Raw genomic sequence first — 15,615 nt, 5'->3', positions numbered from 1 at the left:
AGACCCTAGGCAGGACCCAAACACATGTAGGTTTCCCCACCGACCCAACACTTGTTCAACCACTCTAACACACTAAAATCCCTCGGCCGACACACAACAGAGATTTAGCTGGACTTAGCTGATTGGTTCTCCTTCCGCCTTAAATCTCGATCAACCTCGGAACCTAGTCACTTGGCCTGACGAAGCTTTTGTGTCAAAAGCGAAACGTTGCCCAGCAATAAATCTACCGATTGTCACCAAACTTTTTCGAAAACGTCAATCAATCTTGTTGCAAAAGCGCCATTGACATTGTGATTTGGGTTAGCCTATCACTAACTCTATCCACGGAATCGGCTGTTAGATGAATGTTGATTGTCACCAAACTTTTTCGAAAACAATAGTCAATCTTGTTGCAAAAGCGCCATTGACATTGTGATTTGGGTTAGCCTATCACTAACTCTATCCACGGAATCGGCTGTTAGTAGGATGAATGTTTTGGTGAGTTTAAGCTTGGGTCGTTTAAGCCCAGCTCTCGTTTGAGTCGTGTTCTCTTCTGGTGACCCTGCCAAGCTTTTCAAAATTTTTGGGCGCTAGGGGAGTGGTCCGTTTGAGAAGAAAGCCTGCCGAATGTATGTTCGTTCGTATAAATCTGGCTGAATGCCTCATCGCGAGGTTGGGTAACCACACACTTGAATGTAGTAGGGCACATTGATATTTGACCGATTCACAAAATACCGCTTGAGGGTGAGAACAACGACGCAGTCGTTCCAAATAACCCGATGACAATATGTGGTCACTTTCTCCTCTGACCGACATTTGAGGCGCAATGCAGTCCGAAGGTGCACGGATGACTTGCACGATCGGTTACACTCCATCCCTCCCAGTTTAATTGTGTCTGCCTAATACCTACATGAATTGTCTCAGTGGATGACTTTACGTGGAGCGCATTATTAGCTTGCCGTGTTTGGTTCTCTTTTTTTGCTCGAACACCCATTCGCACTGTTTCCAATTCGTTAGAGATTATAACGCCTAGCCTACTCAGAAAGGCTAAAAGGTTGCGAATCAAACCGGCCATGTAGGAAGTCATCTTTGGGGGAGCCAGCTAAGGCTGTACGAACTGGCACTGCGTAAGTTCATCACCCTGCAAACCGACGGACTATACATAACCGATTAGTATGGTATTCAACATCAACCAGAATGTGTCACGGTTGTGGATTGACCAAGAGTTTCACCAGGTGATGCGTAACAAGGATATGCAGTGCAAGTTTCAAAGTTGTACGATGCTCCTCGGCTTTTACACTTACACCAACTTCGTTTTCAAAGTAAAACCCACACTCGAAATCTCACTCCGAGTCCACACCTGATCTGGAATTCTGCATCCGTTTCTACTACGTCAACTTATTTGTCCTTTGGCTCCATGTGAGCATTGTTGTGTGAAACTGGTAACTGGTCTTCAATCAAACAATTTAAGTGCCACTTTGAAGCCATTTGACCACGTAGAGGAGTTAGTCCATCGACACATTTGTTTTGATTTTTTCGACACCAGCTGATACGTATCGTTCACTTAGTTATTGTGAGTGTACCGAATACCGGTTTATTATAGCCCATCTTCCTCCAGTTCTTTATCTTTGGCGGGATCTTACAGTAATGTTTACTATCCAGTCTTTTGAAACCCGTTTGACTGCGCCATTCAATGTAATCACACTAAAAACGTCTTCGGGTGTCCATTTGCAGATCTCACTGGCCCAGACATTTCAGATCCGTTCGGATCTGTTTCGAAACCTAATGTATTTATACCTCCTGCGACGGTCATCACACCCTTTTCAGCTCCCCCACCGGCTTCCGTGGTATCTTCAAACCCATTTTTACTCAGTCCTGCATCAGGCCCCTTCACGTCAACCGTGCCTAGCAGTTTGCATCCAGCAGTTAACGCATGGTCTACTATCCAATCGCAATACGCACCTTTCGGCCTTCCATCCAACAGCAGTAAGTTTTCCGAATTACGCGAGTATCTCGCTTGCTTTGTTGAGTGAAGTACCATAAGTTTCGTTTCACTTCACCCGCTGTTGACAAAGAAACAGAGAATGCCTAATCTTCGGTTTATCGCCTTCCCGCATGAGCGCATAACAGTCTCTGTTAGTCGATATAATGGAATAGCTTTAATTGCAGTATCAGCTGTAAGAACTGTGTACTTATCGTACAATGGTTATAGCTACCACAGTTTCGTTCACTGATGATTTGGGGAGGTGGGGTTGGTAGCTGTGTATTGGAGACGGGGGCTAATAGGATTGATGAGTCAGTGGACTTATAAGTGGGGAGATTGGGAAGGGAGCTGTGCACTGACGGCGATATCTTGGATGTACAAGCTCCATTGAGGGTCGTGTCTGACAGTGTCTCTAACCATGTGTGTGTGTCTCTAACCGTGTGTGTTCCGTCTCGGGATCCCCATCCAGAAAAACGGTAATGTCCAGCGCGGCTGCTTTGGTGGTAATGGCTTTCACACTTCGCTACTTCCCCTGGCTCGTGTCCATCCCTCGCGCAGCTGTGCCAAAATAATCCCTCGAGGAAGTCGGTCGAATGGCATATGGTGCGCATGACCAAGCCACTGCGCAACCAATGTAGTATGATCAGTTCACCTATCGTGGGTTAGTTATTTCTTCCGAAACCATTCGACTTCAGCATTGCTGATCTCACCAGACTCGAGTAATGCTCCGAGCACATCGGTGGTCAAACAATGAAAGCTTTTTGATATCCTCGGCCCACAGCCATCAGATTTCTGATCCGTATAGTAATATGAAGCGCACTGCAGCATTGTAGACTGGTTGGTATTATGCCTACGCCTCAGGTGATTCAGATTCACAAAAGCTGTCCCCCCCCCCCCTCAACCTGGATGGAAATATCTTTTGTCGTGAGATCACTGGAACTGGTACAGCTGCCCAGGTAGACTTACTTGTCTACTATCTCAATCGGCTCATCCGCAAGCATGAGGCTAGGGTTCGAGCTTACCCAGTCTTACAGTAGCACTTTACACTTTGAAGGTTTGAAGCACATGCCAAACCGTGGGACAGTGTTATTTAGATTATTTGACATTGTTTGCATTACCACCTGATCAGATCCAAGAAGAGATACTCGAACGAACACCCCAGGGAGCACTTCGACCCCACGGGCATTAGAGGCTGACAGTGAGTCTTCCATAATCGTATCAGTCACGAAGTTGAAGGGGAAAGAGGACAGCCCTGTCTGATACCACATGATGTGGTGAACTGAAGTGAGAACTTCCTCTAGACCTTCAGACATCCGCGGGGGTTGGCGTAGAGCGCCTTGAGGAGGCTCAAGAATTTATGGGAGACACCTTTGCTCCATAGACACTGACATATTGACTGACGGTCCACAAAGTCAAAGGGTTAGTTTGGTAAGTACCGCTCACGTATGTCCGACCAGTTGTGCAGTGTTCATCACCATAATCTGGATTTGAACCGTCCTGTCCAATCGATTCAGTGTGTTCCGATGGGGATGGCTCGCCAATTAGTCATCAAGTTCTTACTCTTATGAAGTGTACCGTGCACCTGAAAGCCAAATGAAATCCATACAAACAGATACAGTAAGGTTCCTTGTCCATATGAAAAATATCTCACGATTTCGTTATTCCCGCAATCATGTGCGACCCGACAACACTGATTAAGGATTCACTTTCTCTTGATCACGTCACCGGATCCAGTGACTTACAGTAGTTCCCATGTAATTCAGAAAGCTCAGCTCTACTCCGATTAGCTTATATTCCGTTGGCATCGTTTTGATCTTCGTTCTAAATACGAAAGATTCTAACGACAGTGTCATTTTTTCCACTTGCGGTCACACGCAGTTGTTTCTATGCGTCCACTTCATCCAGCCAAACCGTCAATCGATTTTGAGGCAGCTTTCTGCTCTCGAACATCTACTTGCGTACCAGGTAATCGTCCAAACCGTGTATTTTCTCGCTCACATTTGTATCACTCATGCACCGCGTTTAATTTTTCTCTGATAACACATTAGCTGTTGCGTGCTGCCGAGTATCTGCTCACCTTACTCTTGTCAGCGCTGTCGTTTTTTGTGGTCACATTCTCGATGACAACTTATACCACCTTCACTGTAAACACAAGCAGAGGGTATACCCATATATCACAAAATACAATCGCTTTGAGTTTCCAGTCCCCGGGACCATTGATCAATCTTACTCTCTGCGATGGTTCTATCACCCTATCGTTACCAATCTTTCCGTTTTTGTATTAGGCGAAGTTTATTCACGGGCATCATTCATGTGTCACTTTTCATCGTTGATTTTTTTTATCAACCTCAGGATTGAGTACCTTCGTCTTCCTTCCTGTTTGTTCAAGAATTTGACTTCGTGAGTAGTTTCCTTAGTGAAAATATACTTCGGTATCTCGAACATCGTACTAACTGAAACGTGACGCGATCTTTGCGCAGCACATTCATTTGAGGCATATAAACGAGCGATTCAGTTGGGTCTCCCGTCAAAACCAAGTTGATATTCAGATGAATGTATTTGTCGATATTCTTGAGTTATTTCGACTTTTTTCGTCACAATGGATGGTCACATGGAAACGATTTCACACCTAGACTAACCAAAACTCTAGACTGCTGTAAACTACAAGCCTCATATCATTTGTGCACACTTCATTCTACGGTAAAGTAGGTTTTGACAGTACGTGATGTTGGAACAGTTGGTTGGGAATTTTCGATATCAACCGTTCGGTTACATTTTGCGAAGCATGAAAATCAGTATTTTGTTGAACGTTCTGCTCGAGAATGTACTCATGCTTTCGTGTTGCATTGAAAGCTGGACTGAGGAACGCACCCTGGTTTCCTCATAAATCCAAACAAAGACAGTTTATCTGAAGCATCATTTGCAATTGGTCAAGCTTATATAGAGACATATACGAATTATATAACGGTTGTTCAAATTCAGTTTCAATTGATCAGCTACAAACCGTGTACCATTGGCACATTGGCTCCAGCTCCTACACTTTCGATCACTGGAAAACGGGACAGCTAAGCCTTGCAAGCCATGGGATGTTCATTTAGTTCGGGGATCGGATAGCTAGGCGCCACCTACTGCGCGATTGGGCCAATGTTGTTAATCACTGGTGATTTGAGTCCCGGAATCCCCGTCCAGGGAGGTGACAGTTGCCGATCCGAATAAATTTACTGGTTAGTGTTTTCGTAGCCAGATCATACACTGTCCACATCTCGGTCACTTCCACTCAGAACAGAGCTGGGCGAAGAGAGCTCCGCGAGGCAGACGTTCTTCTGGCACGCGGGGTACATGTCCTAACCAGCTTAACCCTGGAAGCGTGAGTAATTCATCTATCGCGGTAGAGTTCTTTTTTCCTAGGACCATATGGCATACCTTAACATTACTAATCCAATGTTCCCACCAGAGCCGACTAGTGCTTCGGAGACACCGATGTTCAGACACTAGCATCTTCCATATGTCCCCTGCGCGTAGAGGCCACGTCTCTGATCTATAAGGGGCGAGATGGCCCAAGTGGTTGGAGCGCGAATTTACTGACCGCAGGGTCCGTGGTTCGAACCCGACCTCCACCTCTCGAATTCCCCTGTCTAGGCTTGGGCAACCTGGTAGTATCCCAGCCCTCGTGCTTCCTTCGGGTGGCATGGCAGCTAGGCACCGGAAGGGTGTTGCAGCTGAACGATAAGGCAGTATGTCTCGCCCTGCCGCATTGTAAACCCTGCCCGTGACAGGCAAACTCACGTCACGCCGGGGCCATCGGTGTCGGAGGTTGGCAAAAGCTGCCCTGGCTTATCCGATTTGAGAAATAATCTCATCTCCAGCCAGTCCATCGGGACTTTTACAGCTACCCAGGTAAACAAATTTATCTACCACATTGATTGGCTCGTCTGAAAGCATGAAGTTTGGGTTTGATCACACCCAGCCTTGTAGCATCATTTTATACTGCGGGCCCACACGATGGCATGATCGGAATCAGGTTGCTTACCCCAGAGCGAACGATGATCCTTAACTGGGGCTCCCCATTGGTAACTGATAACCACATGGCCCAACTGAGTCCGTGACTGTCTCCCGACAGATGGCCTCGAAGTAACTGGATGCGAGCGTTTGTTTTGGAAGTTCGTACTGGCCAGGAACTGACAGTGATCTTCACACAACTGAAGAAGCCGCTTGGCATCATCTGTAGGCTCAACATCGACACCAAACCTTCTTCTTCTTCTTCTTCTTCTTCTGCTTCTTCCGAGCTTAGTCGTCCAAACTGGCCATTTATATAACCCGCCAGGATTACGATATCCGCCCTTCCTGCCGACCGAAGCAGTCGTGGCATATCTTGAAACTCGTCCTCTTCAACCCTAGAACTGAAGTATGTTGCTACGACAAATAAACACTGTTTACTGGGATCCACTCCAGTAAGGCTCTTTCAGCCCCTGAGCTGGAAGATAGATACCATGCGGTAGATACCACGAGTTATTGCATGCGGATCACCGGATACCCGAGTGAAGAGTGAAATGTGCAACATTTGAGCTTGTCCTAAGCGACTTGAGGAGCACAACCGAAGCGGGGTCTTGTATGCAAGTTTCGGAGACGCAACACACATCGACAGACAGGGAAAGCCAGGTATTAGCAAAGGATTCCTGCTGTCCACTTTTGACCTAGAGTACGGACATGGACAGCTGCAACGAGGATCAGATTTTTTGCAGTTAGTAAGTGATTATTTTGGTTTGTTTTCCTTGGCGAAGGTTTAGGCACGGAATGGTGGTTAGGTGAGTGGTAGATGGGTTGAGTGCACTGCATTGTACGATGTGTGGGGAAGGAATGTGGTCGAAGGCCACTGAGCGAAGAGCCTCAAGGGCAAATGATACTTCCCAGTTGCTCGGGTCGAAGAAGGAAGTTTGGTTGAGGCACCACACCTTGAGCCGTTGACCGAAAAGTCTGACCCACAAAGCAGTGGGAGAATGTAGGGTTTTGTTCGTGTACCTGCCTCTAGTCTGTGACTCAATAGTCTGAACGGTTGTTGGGTTTTTCTTGGGGGGCCCTTCCCGGAGCCAATGACTCAATAGCCTTTGGGCTGTAGAGAACCGGCCTGGTCCGAGGGCGCAAGAATAAGGCATTACTCTCTCACTCCTAGTGCAGGTGCGCACAGCAGTTGCCTTTTGAACAGCACCAGACTCTGGTTTTAAGAGTATTTAGGCCATACTGAATAATGCGCCGGCGGTTACGATCAACCGTTGGGCGATCGGAGTGTGCGGTTTTTAGGCCCATCTTTTCAAGCCCGTCCTTCCTTGGGGGAAGGCAGCATGGCTGCTTCCATAAATATGGACATGCTGGTCGCCTGGGGGAAGCGCCCTACTGCCTTCACACTCCTGTCGCACAGGACAGTACGACTTCACCCCCAGACCGCCTCGTAATACGATTACTCGCAGCGCGGGGACTCGCTGTTCTTCATCGGGCTGCTTCCCGTTGGCCCTCCTGGCATGATTGAACCTTCAGGAAATGAGTTCCAACCAGTATACCTCGCAGGATCATTGCAGCACAGTAGCAAGACCACCGTAATCGGGTGACAGCCCTAAGTCGGGTGTAACTGTTTTTTTTTACCAAATATGGCAAGTCGATGGCCAAGAACTGGTCATGTCGCATCCACATGTAGCGTGTTCCATTCAGTGCCTTCGGTACAATAAACCTGACCAGGCTTTGAAGCAATTGGTCGATCTTAAAAAGCTGTCAGTCTTTGGCCCGACGAGAATCAGTGAACAGACAGGCTCAAAAGCAGCAGTCCTAAAAGTTGTCCAGTTCGCTTCGGTCCTATTGTGGTTGAACTTGTAACCGCTAGCGTCTGATTCTTGGGTGGTGTGTGTTGTATATCTCCGTCGATAACATTGTCATAGCTCATCACCTGTGTACTCGTTACCGGAATTCAATCACGCATCTGAACTTTTACGGCTATCTAATTTTGGATTTGAACGGTTGTGGTGGGGTTACTAGTATGTGGGCAGCAGGCAACGACTGCCTTCCGTTTCCGTTTTGTTTGCAACGTCTGAATGTTTCTCTTTCTCCTAGCTCGGTTTGGTTGTCATGTATTATCGCCAGATAGCTGGTTCGCAAAGTGCAATATGGGAATGGTCCTGTTGTCTCTCGTCGTCATCTCCCTCAACCCTACACGGTCGAACACACATGGTGCCTGGTTTAATTTTTGGATGAGAATCGTTAGAATCTGTGTGTTTCGTTACGAGAACGCCCCTCATTAGTAACCGCGCAATCTTTGTTATCTGGTGGTTACGGTCGATTGTCTGTCTTGTGATAACTCATTTTCACTAGCTTGACGTCAGATGATCTGTAAAAAAATACCTAGCATGAAGTAATCATGCCTCAACTCCCCTCCCCATTTTGACGTTTATCTGTAGGTGAGACAACATGCACTACTCAAAACGACGCACCATCAGTGCCATCTAGTAATGGGCCTACATCCTCCGCTCTCGATGCTAGATTAGCACAACTGGCTGGAAATTTGACGGTCACAGGAGACTCACCTGCAGCCTCTTATCGTGCTCCAGACGGTTCGGTAACCGCTGTAAAATGGACAGGTACTAGCCAGATTTTGCGGCCGTCAACTAACCCGGTCCAGACGACCTCCATGCGCAACTCCGCCTCGTTGAATCAGCTCACAGGACCAGCTGTTTCACCCGCATCGGGACCTACTAATCCTTGGGTGAGTGTCCTTCATCGTTTGTTGCCCTTCAATCCTTGGGAAATATCTTCAACTCCGTTTCTACACGTTGCTTATTTTTGTTTCAGTATTCTCCGGTACCAAATATGAACCAGGTTTATCCCAAGGTACCTATCCCAACGACGGCATACGCTTCTATGTACCAACAATGGCCCCAAGCATACCCAAACGCAGCTCAGAGCAACCCGTTTTCAGCCGTTTCTTCGAACACTACCGTTCATTCTACAAACCCATTTCTTTGATCACCCATCCAGATAGATTGACGAACTTATTTCAACGTTATGCTGCGTCCGGCCTGGCATACTGTTCTCACAGCGCATGCTTGTCAGCTTCGGGTCATCGAAGGTGACAATAAATGCTCAAATTTGCTATTGTGATTCTTTCCCGAGTGGTAACACACTTCCAAATCAGCGGAGGGGTTGTTTGTGCTACCCCGTTAACTCATTCACGCCGCCTCTGATCTTTTTTTTCGTGAAAAAGGTTGTATATTTATGCCATCAATGCATCTATACCTTTCTCGATTTACTCGAACGCATCCCCTCGTTTATCCACCACCCATGTTTATCCAGATCCCCTACTGTCCACCATTTCCCTGCTTTATCTCCTACAATCTTTCTGATGCCCCCCCGGCCAACTTCGAATTTATCTGTATACCCTTACAGTTACTACTAGAAGCTTTCTTTCATGCGTCTCTCCTGTGTTCCGTGAGTTAGCATGCCTTCATTGCATGTGCACAGATTTCCGCCTTACTTCTTTGTGTGCGCTGGTCACTTGCTGATTCTCATTACAGATGCCCCTTCTCCCCTACTCCGTTTTGTGCGCATTATGGTCTTGGATGACACTGTTTTACTCGTTCTAAAGAAACCTCGGTGGAACAGTGAAATATGTAAAGGCTCGATTTTCCCACCGACTGACTGCCAAAGGCATGGCTATATGGACACCACTTAGGTGTTAAAACGCCTAAAAGGATCTGCATTTCCATAGTCTTCCTTCGTGACTGTGGGATATTCGTGAAATACCTTGCATAGGAGCCTGGTAGATTAAGTCATTTCAAGGTGTCAGTCCTCTCGACCTAGTGAAAATATGTCAAATTTCATTTACCTTCCTATTATGGTTGGAATTCTTTCATTCTCCCATTCTTAGGTGAGTGCTTCGCAGAGTGAGCGTCTCATGCTGGTGCGTGCTTTGGAAATACTGTTGCATACATTCCTTTGTTCAATTCGAAGTTTGTAAAGTGGAGTCGACGCATCCAGTGCACACTGGGCATGGGTAGATGGTCTTCGCACAACTCCCCTGGTTGGTAATCGAGCCACCCATTCTGAGTTTGTTTCTCTCACGGTATAACTTCCTTCTTGGCCCGTGATTCTTCCTCGTGATTGTCGAGACATTTTATCACGATAGAAGTCGCCCCGCGGGGCTCATCAAAGGAGCCTGAACCCCAGAGGTTGGTCAATCCCTGAAAAGCTTGACGTGCTGTCCGATCCACCCATCGACTGACAGAGTTGGGCGAACCATATTGCATCCTGGTGTGCCTCGGTTTTAAAGCTCCCGTAAACCGTGTCTCCCATGGATAGGTCATAATCTTTGATGGGCTTGCACCTAAATGTTTGAAGCAACAGGTAACTTTCAACTGTGCATTAGAGCTGAAGGTTGTCCTTGACCATGTCTTCAATGGCCATCCCACGGTCATGCAATTTTGAGAGGTTTTTACCCACCTGCTGTTTTCTGATTTACATGCAAGTAGCAGCATTCGGTCTGTTTCCGATGTGTACAGCCATCCCTTACTTACTATGACGACATTCAACCAGACTCCGTAGGAACAATAACCCGCCATCGATCGATAAATAAAGGTTTGGAGGATTATTTCGCTCTCATCCAGACTGTGGTGATTCTCACTCTACGCACCATAATGAACCCGACTGTTCCTCGAAGTCCACACAAGATATTGACATTTTCAACCACGGATTGCTAGCATCCATTATGCCAGAGACAATCTTCTTTTTTGGATACAAATATCTAGACCAACTGGTTTGTGCCGTTTCGTTAATACACTGATCAATGAACGTGTAGTATCCCCTTTATTCCAGCGTACTTGTTAAGGAGCGACCTTGTCATTAAGCGTGGGGTTGTTGCCTTGCCCCACGGTTACCGCTGCGCCAAACATAAAAAGCTTATTCTCTACCAACTCTGTGATGGTTGGCTTTCGTCCCAACGAGCTCTCTTTGGCACAGTAATCCCCCTCTCCCTCTGCATAAGGGTTACCCACTGCCAGTCGTCGTTTAGCATTTACAGCACGACAATCATCCAACAGTCTATTGTACTTTTGTCTACCTGAAGCATCTGCCTTTTACGGTGATATACCTAACTGGACCAAAAGTCACGGCGAAACCCTGTTCTATTCCTCGGGTTTAGTGGACAGGGATGATCCACTGGTCCTTCCTTGTCTGCCAGCCAGCTCGATTAAAATGTGGCTTCATTCGGCGAAACGCACTCCAGGATCACTGTGGGTCCACGCTAGTTCAGTTTAGCTGATTTGGCACTTGTCATATAAGGATACAAGGGTTGTGAACCGGGGTACTTTACTTAGGTAATACAGAACAATTGTGAATTCAGTGAAAGCGATTATTCTTTCTGGTGGGTACTAAATGTTAGTAACACTTTCACGAAGGAAACTACTCACAAGGTTGCTGGGAACTCTTCCACAGCTTACGACCGGTTTCGCCCTTCTTATGGCTCATCAGGTAGGCGCAGTCCCCGAGTTTCCGTCAACCTAATGTTCTACTTGAACCCAAGTTGGACGCTTTTCGAGAAATACACTCATTTGCAAATCAATTTGGTTTTCACGAGAGACTCAACTGAATCTCTGGTTTCAGGATTCATTTGAGTCTTTCGTGAAAACCAAACTGACTTGCAAATGAGTGAATTCCTCGATTAGTAACATTTGTTTCAACGGCAGTACCGCAGCACTGGACCCTTTTAAACACCTTGACGTCATCGGTTGGATGCGCGTTGTGCCCATCATAGGATCACAAAAAGACCTCGACTCCAACTTCCAGTTTCAAACACTCATCATCATTAGAGACCGATGTCGTGAGATTGACTTTACTGTGTTCCTTCAAAGGTGGAACTCCGACCGAACGCACATGAACATGACGTTTTGTCGACGTCTCCCATATTCTTCTGGAGTTAGGATCCCGCCTTCTACCCACACTTCGCATCTGTTACAAAGTCTGGTGTCATTTGCCGGGTAGACGCCATGAGTGTTTTGAGATTCTCTGTTGGTTTCGGAAGATTTTTATGATTTTTCAGGGTTTGGAAACTTTTATGCTCCTCTGTCGTTTCCAAATTTGTGTCTGCACCCCGATCAAGGTAAACCTGTAAGAAAATATTACACTCCAGTTACATGAGATTTGTTGAACAGATCAAATGATATGCGATAATCAGCCCACATATGTGAGTGAGAATTCGAATAAAAGGTACCAATATGTATGTGTATATGGGCATCCGAGCAACACATGTGCAGACGTCCTAAAATCCGGGTGTTTCTTCGTTCAGTTGTGTCGATCGGCCAGTGTTTCTAACTACCCTTACTCAACAGGGATACCCAAGAAGTTTGTGGACGTAATCCGGTCGTTATATTCAGATACTTCTGTGCGAGTAAGAGTGTATGGTCAGCTCTGTGCAAGCTCCTTCACATAAAGTGGTGATGTTCGCTCTCTTACCATTCTTCTGTAAATTCCTCCGATGAAATAATGCGGCCAATGCTCGAATGCATTCAAAACTCTAGTGTTCAAATCGTTGCTGGTGAAAACTATCCCTATGGGCTACGCGGAGGACGTCGTCCTCATCTTTGCAGACGAAAGCCAAGATCAAGTTCTGCTGAGTAAACTAACGTGCAAACTGCGATACGAAACCCCGGTCTCGTGTCCCCCCCCCTCCCGGCAGGTGCTCATCACTTGATTATGTGACGTTGAGTGAGAATGGTTTATGGTTCGTGAGTATTTTGAAAGGACTTTGTTCAACATCGCGTTAAAAAAAGCGGACACAGTCACACGGGCTTCACGGTCAAACGTTCTGCTGTCGTCTAAACGACGTCAAGAACAAAACCCTAGAAAGTCGTTGCCCAAAATCTCCAGTGTCAGCATCACGAGCATCAACAGCGGTATTAACTTGTGTTCTTTTTATTCCGGGGGTAGCGTGTTTCTATAGCAGCAACAAAAGCAGTCAGCCCGGAGTCTCTGTTCAAGATGTCATACGAATCTCCCAAAGATGGGAGTAGAGACGAAGCGCTCGCAGTGTGATACAAACTCATATCTATGGTCCATGAGGCCAGGTGAACTAGCAAGAATAAGCATAGGAATCTCAGAGATGGTGGCAAATAGGCTGTTGATCAGGTGATAGTTGTTCTGTTCGCAGAGGTTGGTAACTGGCCTGTAAATATCCAATGTTCCAATGTGAGAGGGCACACTGTGCAGTTGGGTCGGTAATCTCCCCAGTTCTGTTCGCGTTTACATACCTTCTAAAGGTCAGTATTAGCTGCAAAGTGGGTGATTGTTTCAGATTGGTTAGTGCGTAAATTGTTTTGCCCTATCGAGAGTTCGATAGTCGCTTTTTGATTGTCTTGTATATGTTGATGGATGCTCGCTTGACACGATTGACATGCTTAGAAGTCATAAGACAGTAACCGGAACATCGAGTTGTCGTCCGTCAACAAAATGTTTGAGGATTCTCAACCGGAAATCCACGCAACTCACCCCGAACCCACAGAACTGTATCGATATGTTCACAAGACAGTAGGCAATATCAAGTTGATTAAAGTAATACCATAAAAATCAAAATGGACATAAGAAATGGAGCTATAAGCATCTCGGTGCAAGAGCTACACACTCCGAACAGCAATCCCACGTGGCACGCCACGGTAGTAGTCTAATTGGGGAAACTAAAAAAGACATAGCTAGAACGAACTCAGACTAGTATATTTGGCATGAGGTTTGTTTAAGAATAACGTGTGACGTAAGCCTTGGTGAACCAGCCTTAACGAATGCTGCTTAAAGTTCCAGGCAAAAATGCTCTAGTTGAAAAAGACTCAGTGGAATTACAACGCCGTTGCATTCCGTTGAACTTTCGCCCTACCTCAAATAAGATGAACACCCATTAAAACGACTTCAGTTGTTTCAGTGGCTAAGTACCGAGTTCCTACTTAGCTAAGATGAAGACAGTTCGCGTCGAAGGGAATACAGATACAAGTGCTTTTGTGTCTGACATCAAAGAAAGGACCTTGATGAATTCGTCATTCGAGATTGAGGGATGTTCCACGCATGCACCAAGAAATTGTCATGAGTTTATGTAGAAAAAACAACGCAGTCGATGACATACATGAGGCTGGGTTAAATTTTCCCATGGCTTCGTTCATCAAGTTTGTTTACTAAGCCTCTGTTTGAGTGACCTTATGCTTCAACAGGGAACAACGTACCTTGCAAAAAATTCCGTGACTGGCCTCAGTATTGATTTCTACGTTTGGGCCCACCCGACAAGATTTGTTTGAACATCACCTATCGCAAAAATTTTCACCAGTTTTCCCCTTTTTTTCACAGCCTTAGTTGTATTTTTAACCCATATTCAGGGTTTTTGTCCTACACACTCTACTGGTTCACGAAGAACGTTGTCGGGTCGACAAAATTCCAGCACATAAACCCATCGGATTTTCGCAGCATCCCACCTATTTACCAACACAGGGCTTATTTTATCTCACTTGCTTTGATATATCTGAGAGAACCCTGAGGCCACGTGTATGAACCCTGTCCATTGCATTACACTGAGTCACAACAAGTACGTAGTCAGTAGTATGTTATTTGACGACCTCTCAGTATGGTTCCGCGAAGTGCCGTTGCATTTGCTCCAGCCAGTCACCTGACCTGTGACTATCATTTTATGGTGTGTATCATTCCATGTACGCATCTGTCCACTATCCGCCTACACATCAACGTTCCACTGTGAACCCCTCCCTCGGTCCAACCTCACCCGAACACTCCTACAGTGGTACCGAATTCATCATAGACCCAGGTCGATAACTTCAAAGAAGAATCCTGCTTTGGCCACCATTCCTGGATCCTCCAAGCTGTTCAGCAGAAGAACACCAACTTCATCCACTTTTCTGACAGAAATGATACCTCCGCCCGTTTAGTTGTCATTCTTGATGATGCATACACTGTGCGTGCCTCCTAATTATTTCTGAGGACGAGCAACGTTGGTCCTTTTCCCTCAGGAGGCCATGATGTGCAGACCAGGCAGATAACCTCAGTAAATAGGCTTCCGTTTCGTTCAAAATGATTTCAATCAAACTGCAACCCGTTTGCCTTCGTCATTAGCATCATGCGTCGTAAAAGCAACGCAGCTAAAGCTGCATGGTTTACTTAGAAGGACCTGGTCGTCACCACTCACTGCAGATGCAAGATACTTTAGTCACACTAACGAACGTGATTATCCAAGCTCTTTACAATGTCATAATAACATACAGCTGAGGTCCCGTTTCCCCGAGCACCAATGTTCAAAACGATAACAGCTAGGTCCACACTCTCCAGATCCATTTTAAGGTCAATAAACTAGTCGCCTCCTAGTCTCATAAGCCTCCAACTCCATCTTCAACAGTTTTTCGAGATCGCCTAGTCAGATACCAACAGAAGGACCACGCGTGACAAACCTAGGTACCTTCTACCATAGGCGACGGCGGGAATTCAAACGCAGCCCATCACCTCAAATTCGGAAATCCCACAATCTAACCAGCAATGCCCTATAAAGCCACAACGGAAAGCCACTGCTGTCCATGTTTTCTCCCGCCTTTCTCTCTATCAATCAATCAATCAATCAATCAATCAATCAATCAATC

At 46.2% G+C, this 15,615-nt stretch overlaps 2 protein-coding genes across 2 annotated transcripts in view; one reads left to right on the top strand and one right to left on the bottom strand.

Moving 5' to 3' along the window:
• The window catches only part of T265_13566 (hypothetical protein), a gene marked incomplete at both ends in the record, with an annotated part of 33,117 nt that extends 23,539 nt beyond the window's left edge, over nucleotides 1-9,578 (top strand). The window contains 3 exons of the mRNA XM_009169485.1: nucleotides 1,714-1,965; nucleotides 8,407-8,711; nucleotides 8,798-9,578. Coding sequence (XP_009167749.1) covers nucleotides 1,714-1,965; nucleotides 8,407-8,711; nucleotides 8,798-8,971 — 731 coding nt within the window. The remainder of the gene's footprint in view (nucleotides 1-1,713; nucleotides 1,966-8,406; nucleotides 8,712-8,797) is intronic.
• A 484-nt stretch (nucleotides 9,579-10,062) lies between these two features.
• Nucleotides 10,063-10,419, bottom strand: T265_04678 (hypothetical protein; the record flags this gene model as incomplete). The annotated part of the gene is made up of 1 exon (XM_009169469.1): nucleotides 10,063-10,419. One exon carries the CDS (start codon nucleotides 10,417-10,419, stop codon nucleotides 10,063-10,065), a length of 357 nt encoding a protein of 118 aa, XP_009167733.1.
• Between the last annotated feature and the right edge of the window lie 5,196 nt (nucleotides 10,420-15,615).

This window comes from Opisthorchis viverrini, assembly GCF_000715545.1.
Source record: "Opisthorchis viverrini unplaced genomic scaffold opera_v5_80, whole genome shotgun sequence".
Lineage (NCBI taxonomy): Eukaryota > Metazoa > Platyhelminthes > Trematoda > Opisthorchiida > Opisthorchiidae > Opisthorchis > Opisthorchis viverrini.
This window is presented reverse-complemented; position numbering and strand designations above follow the sequence as displayed.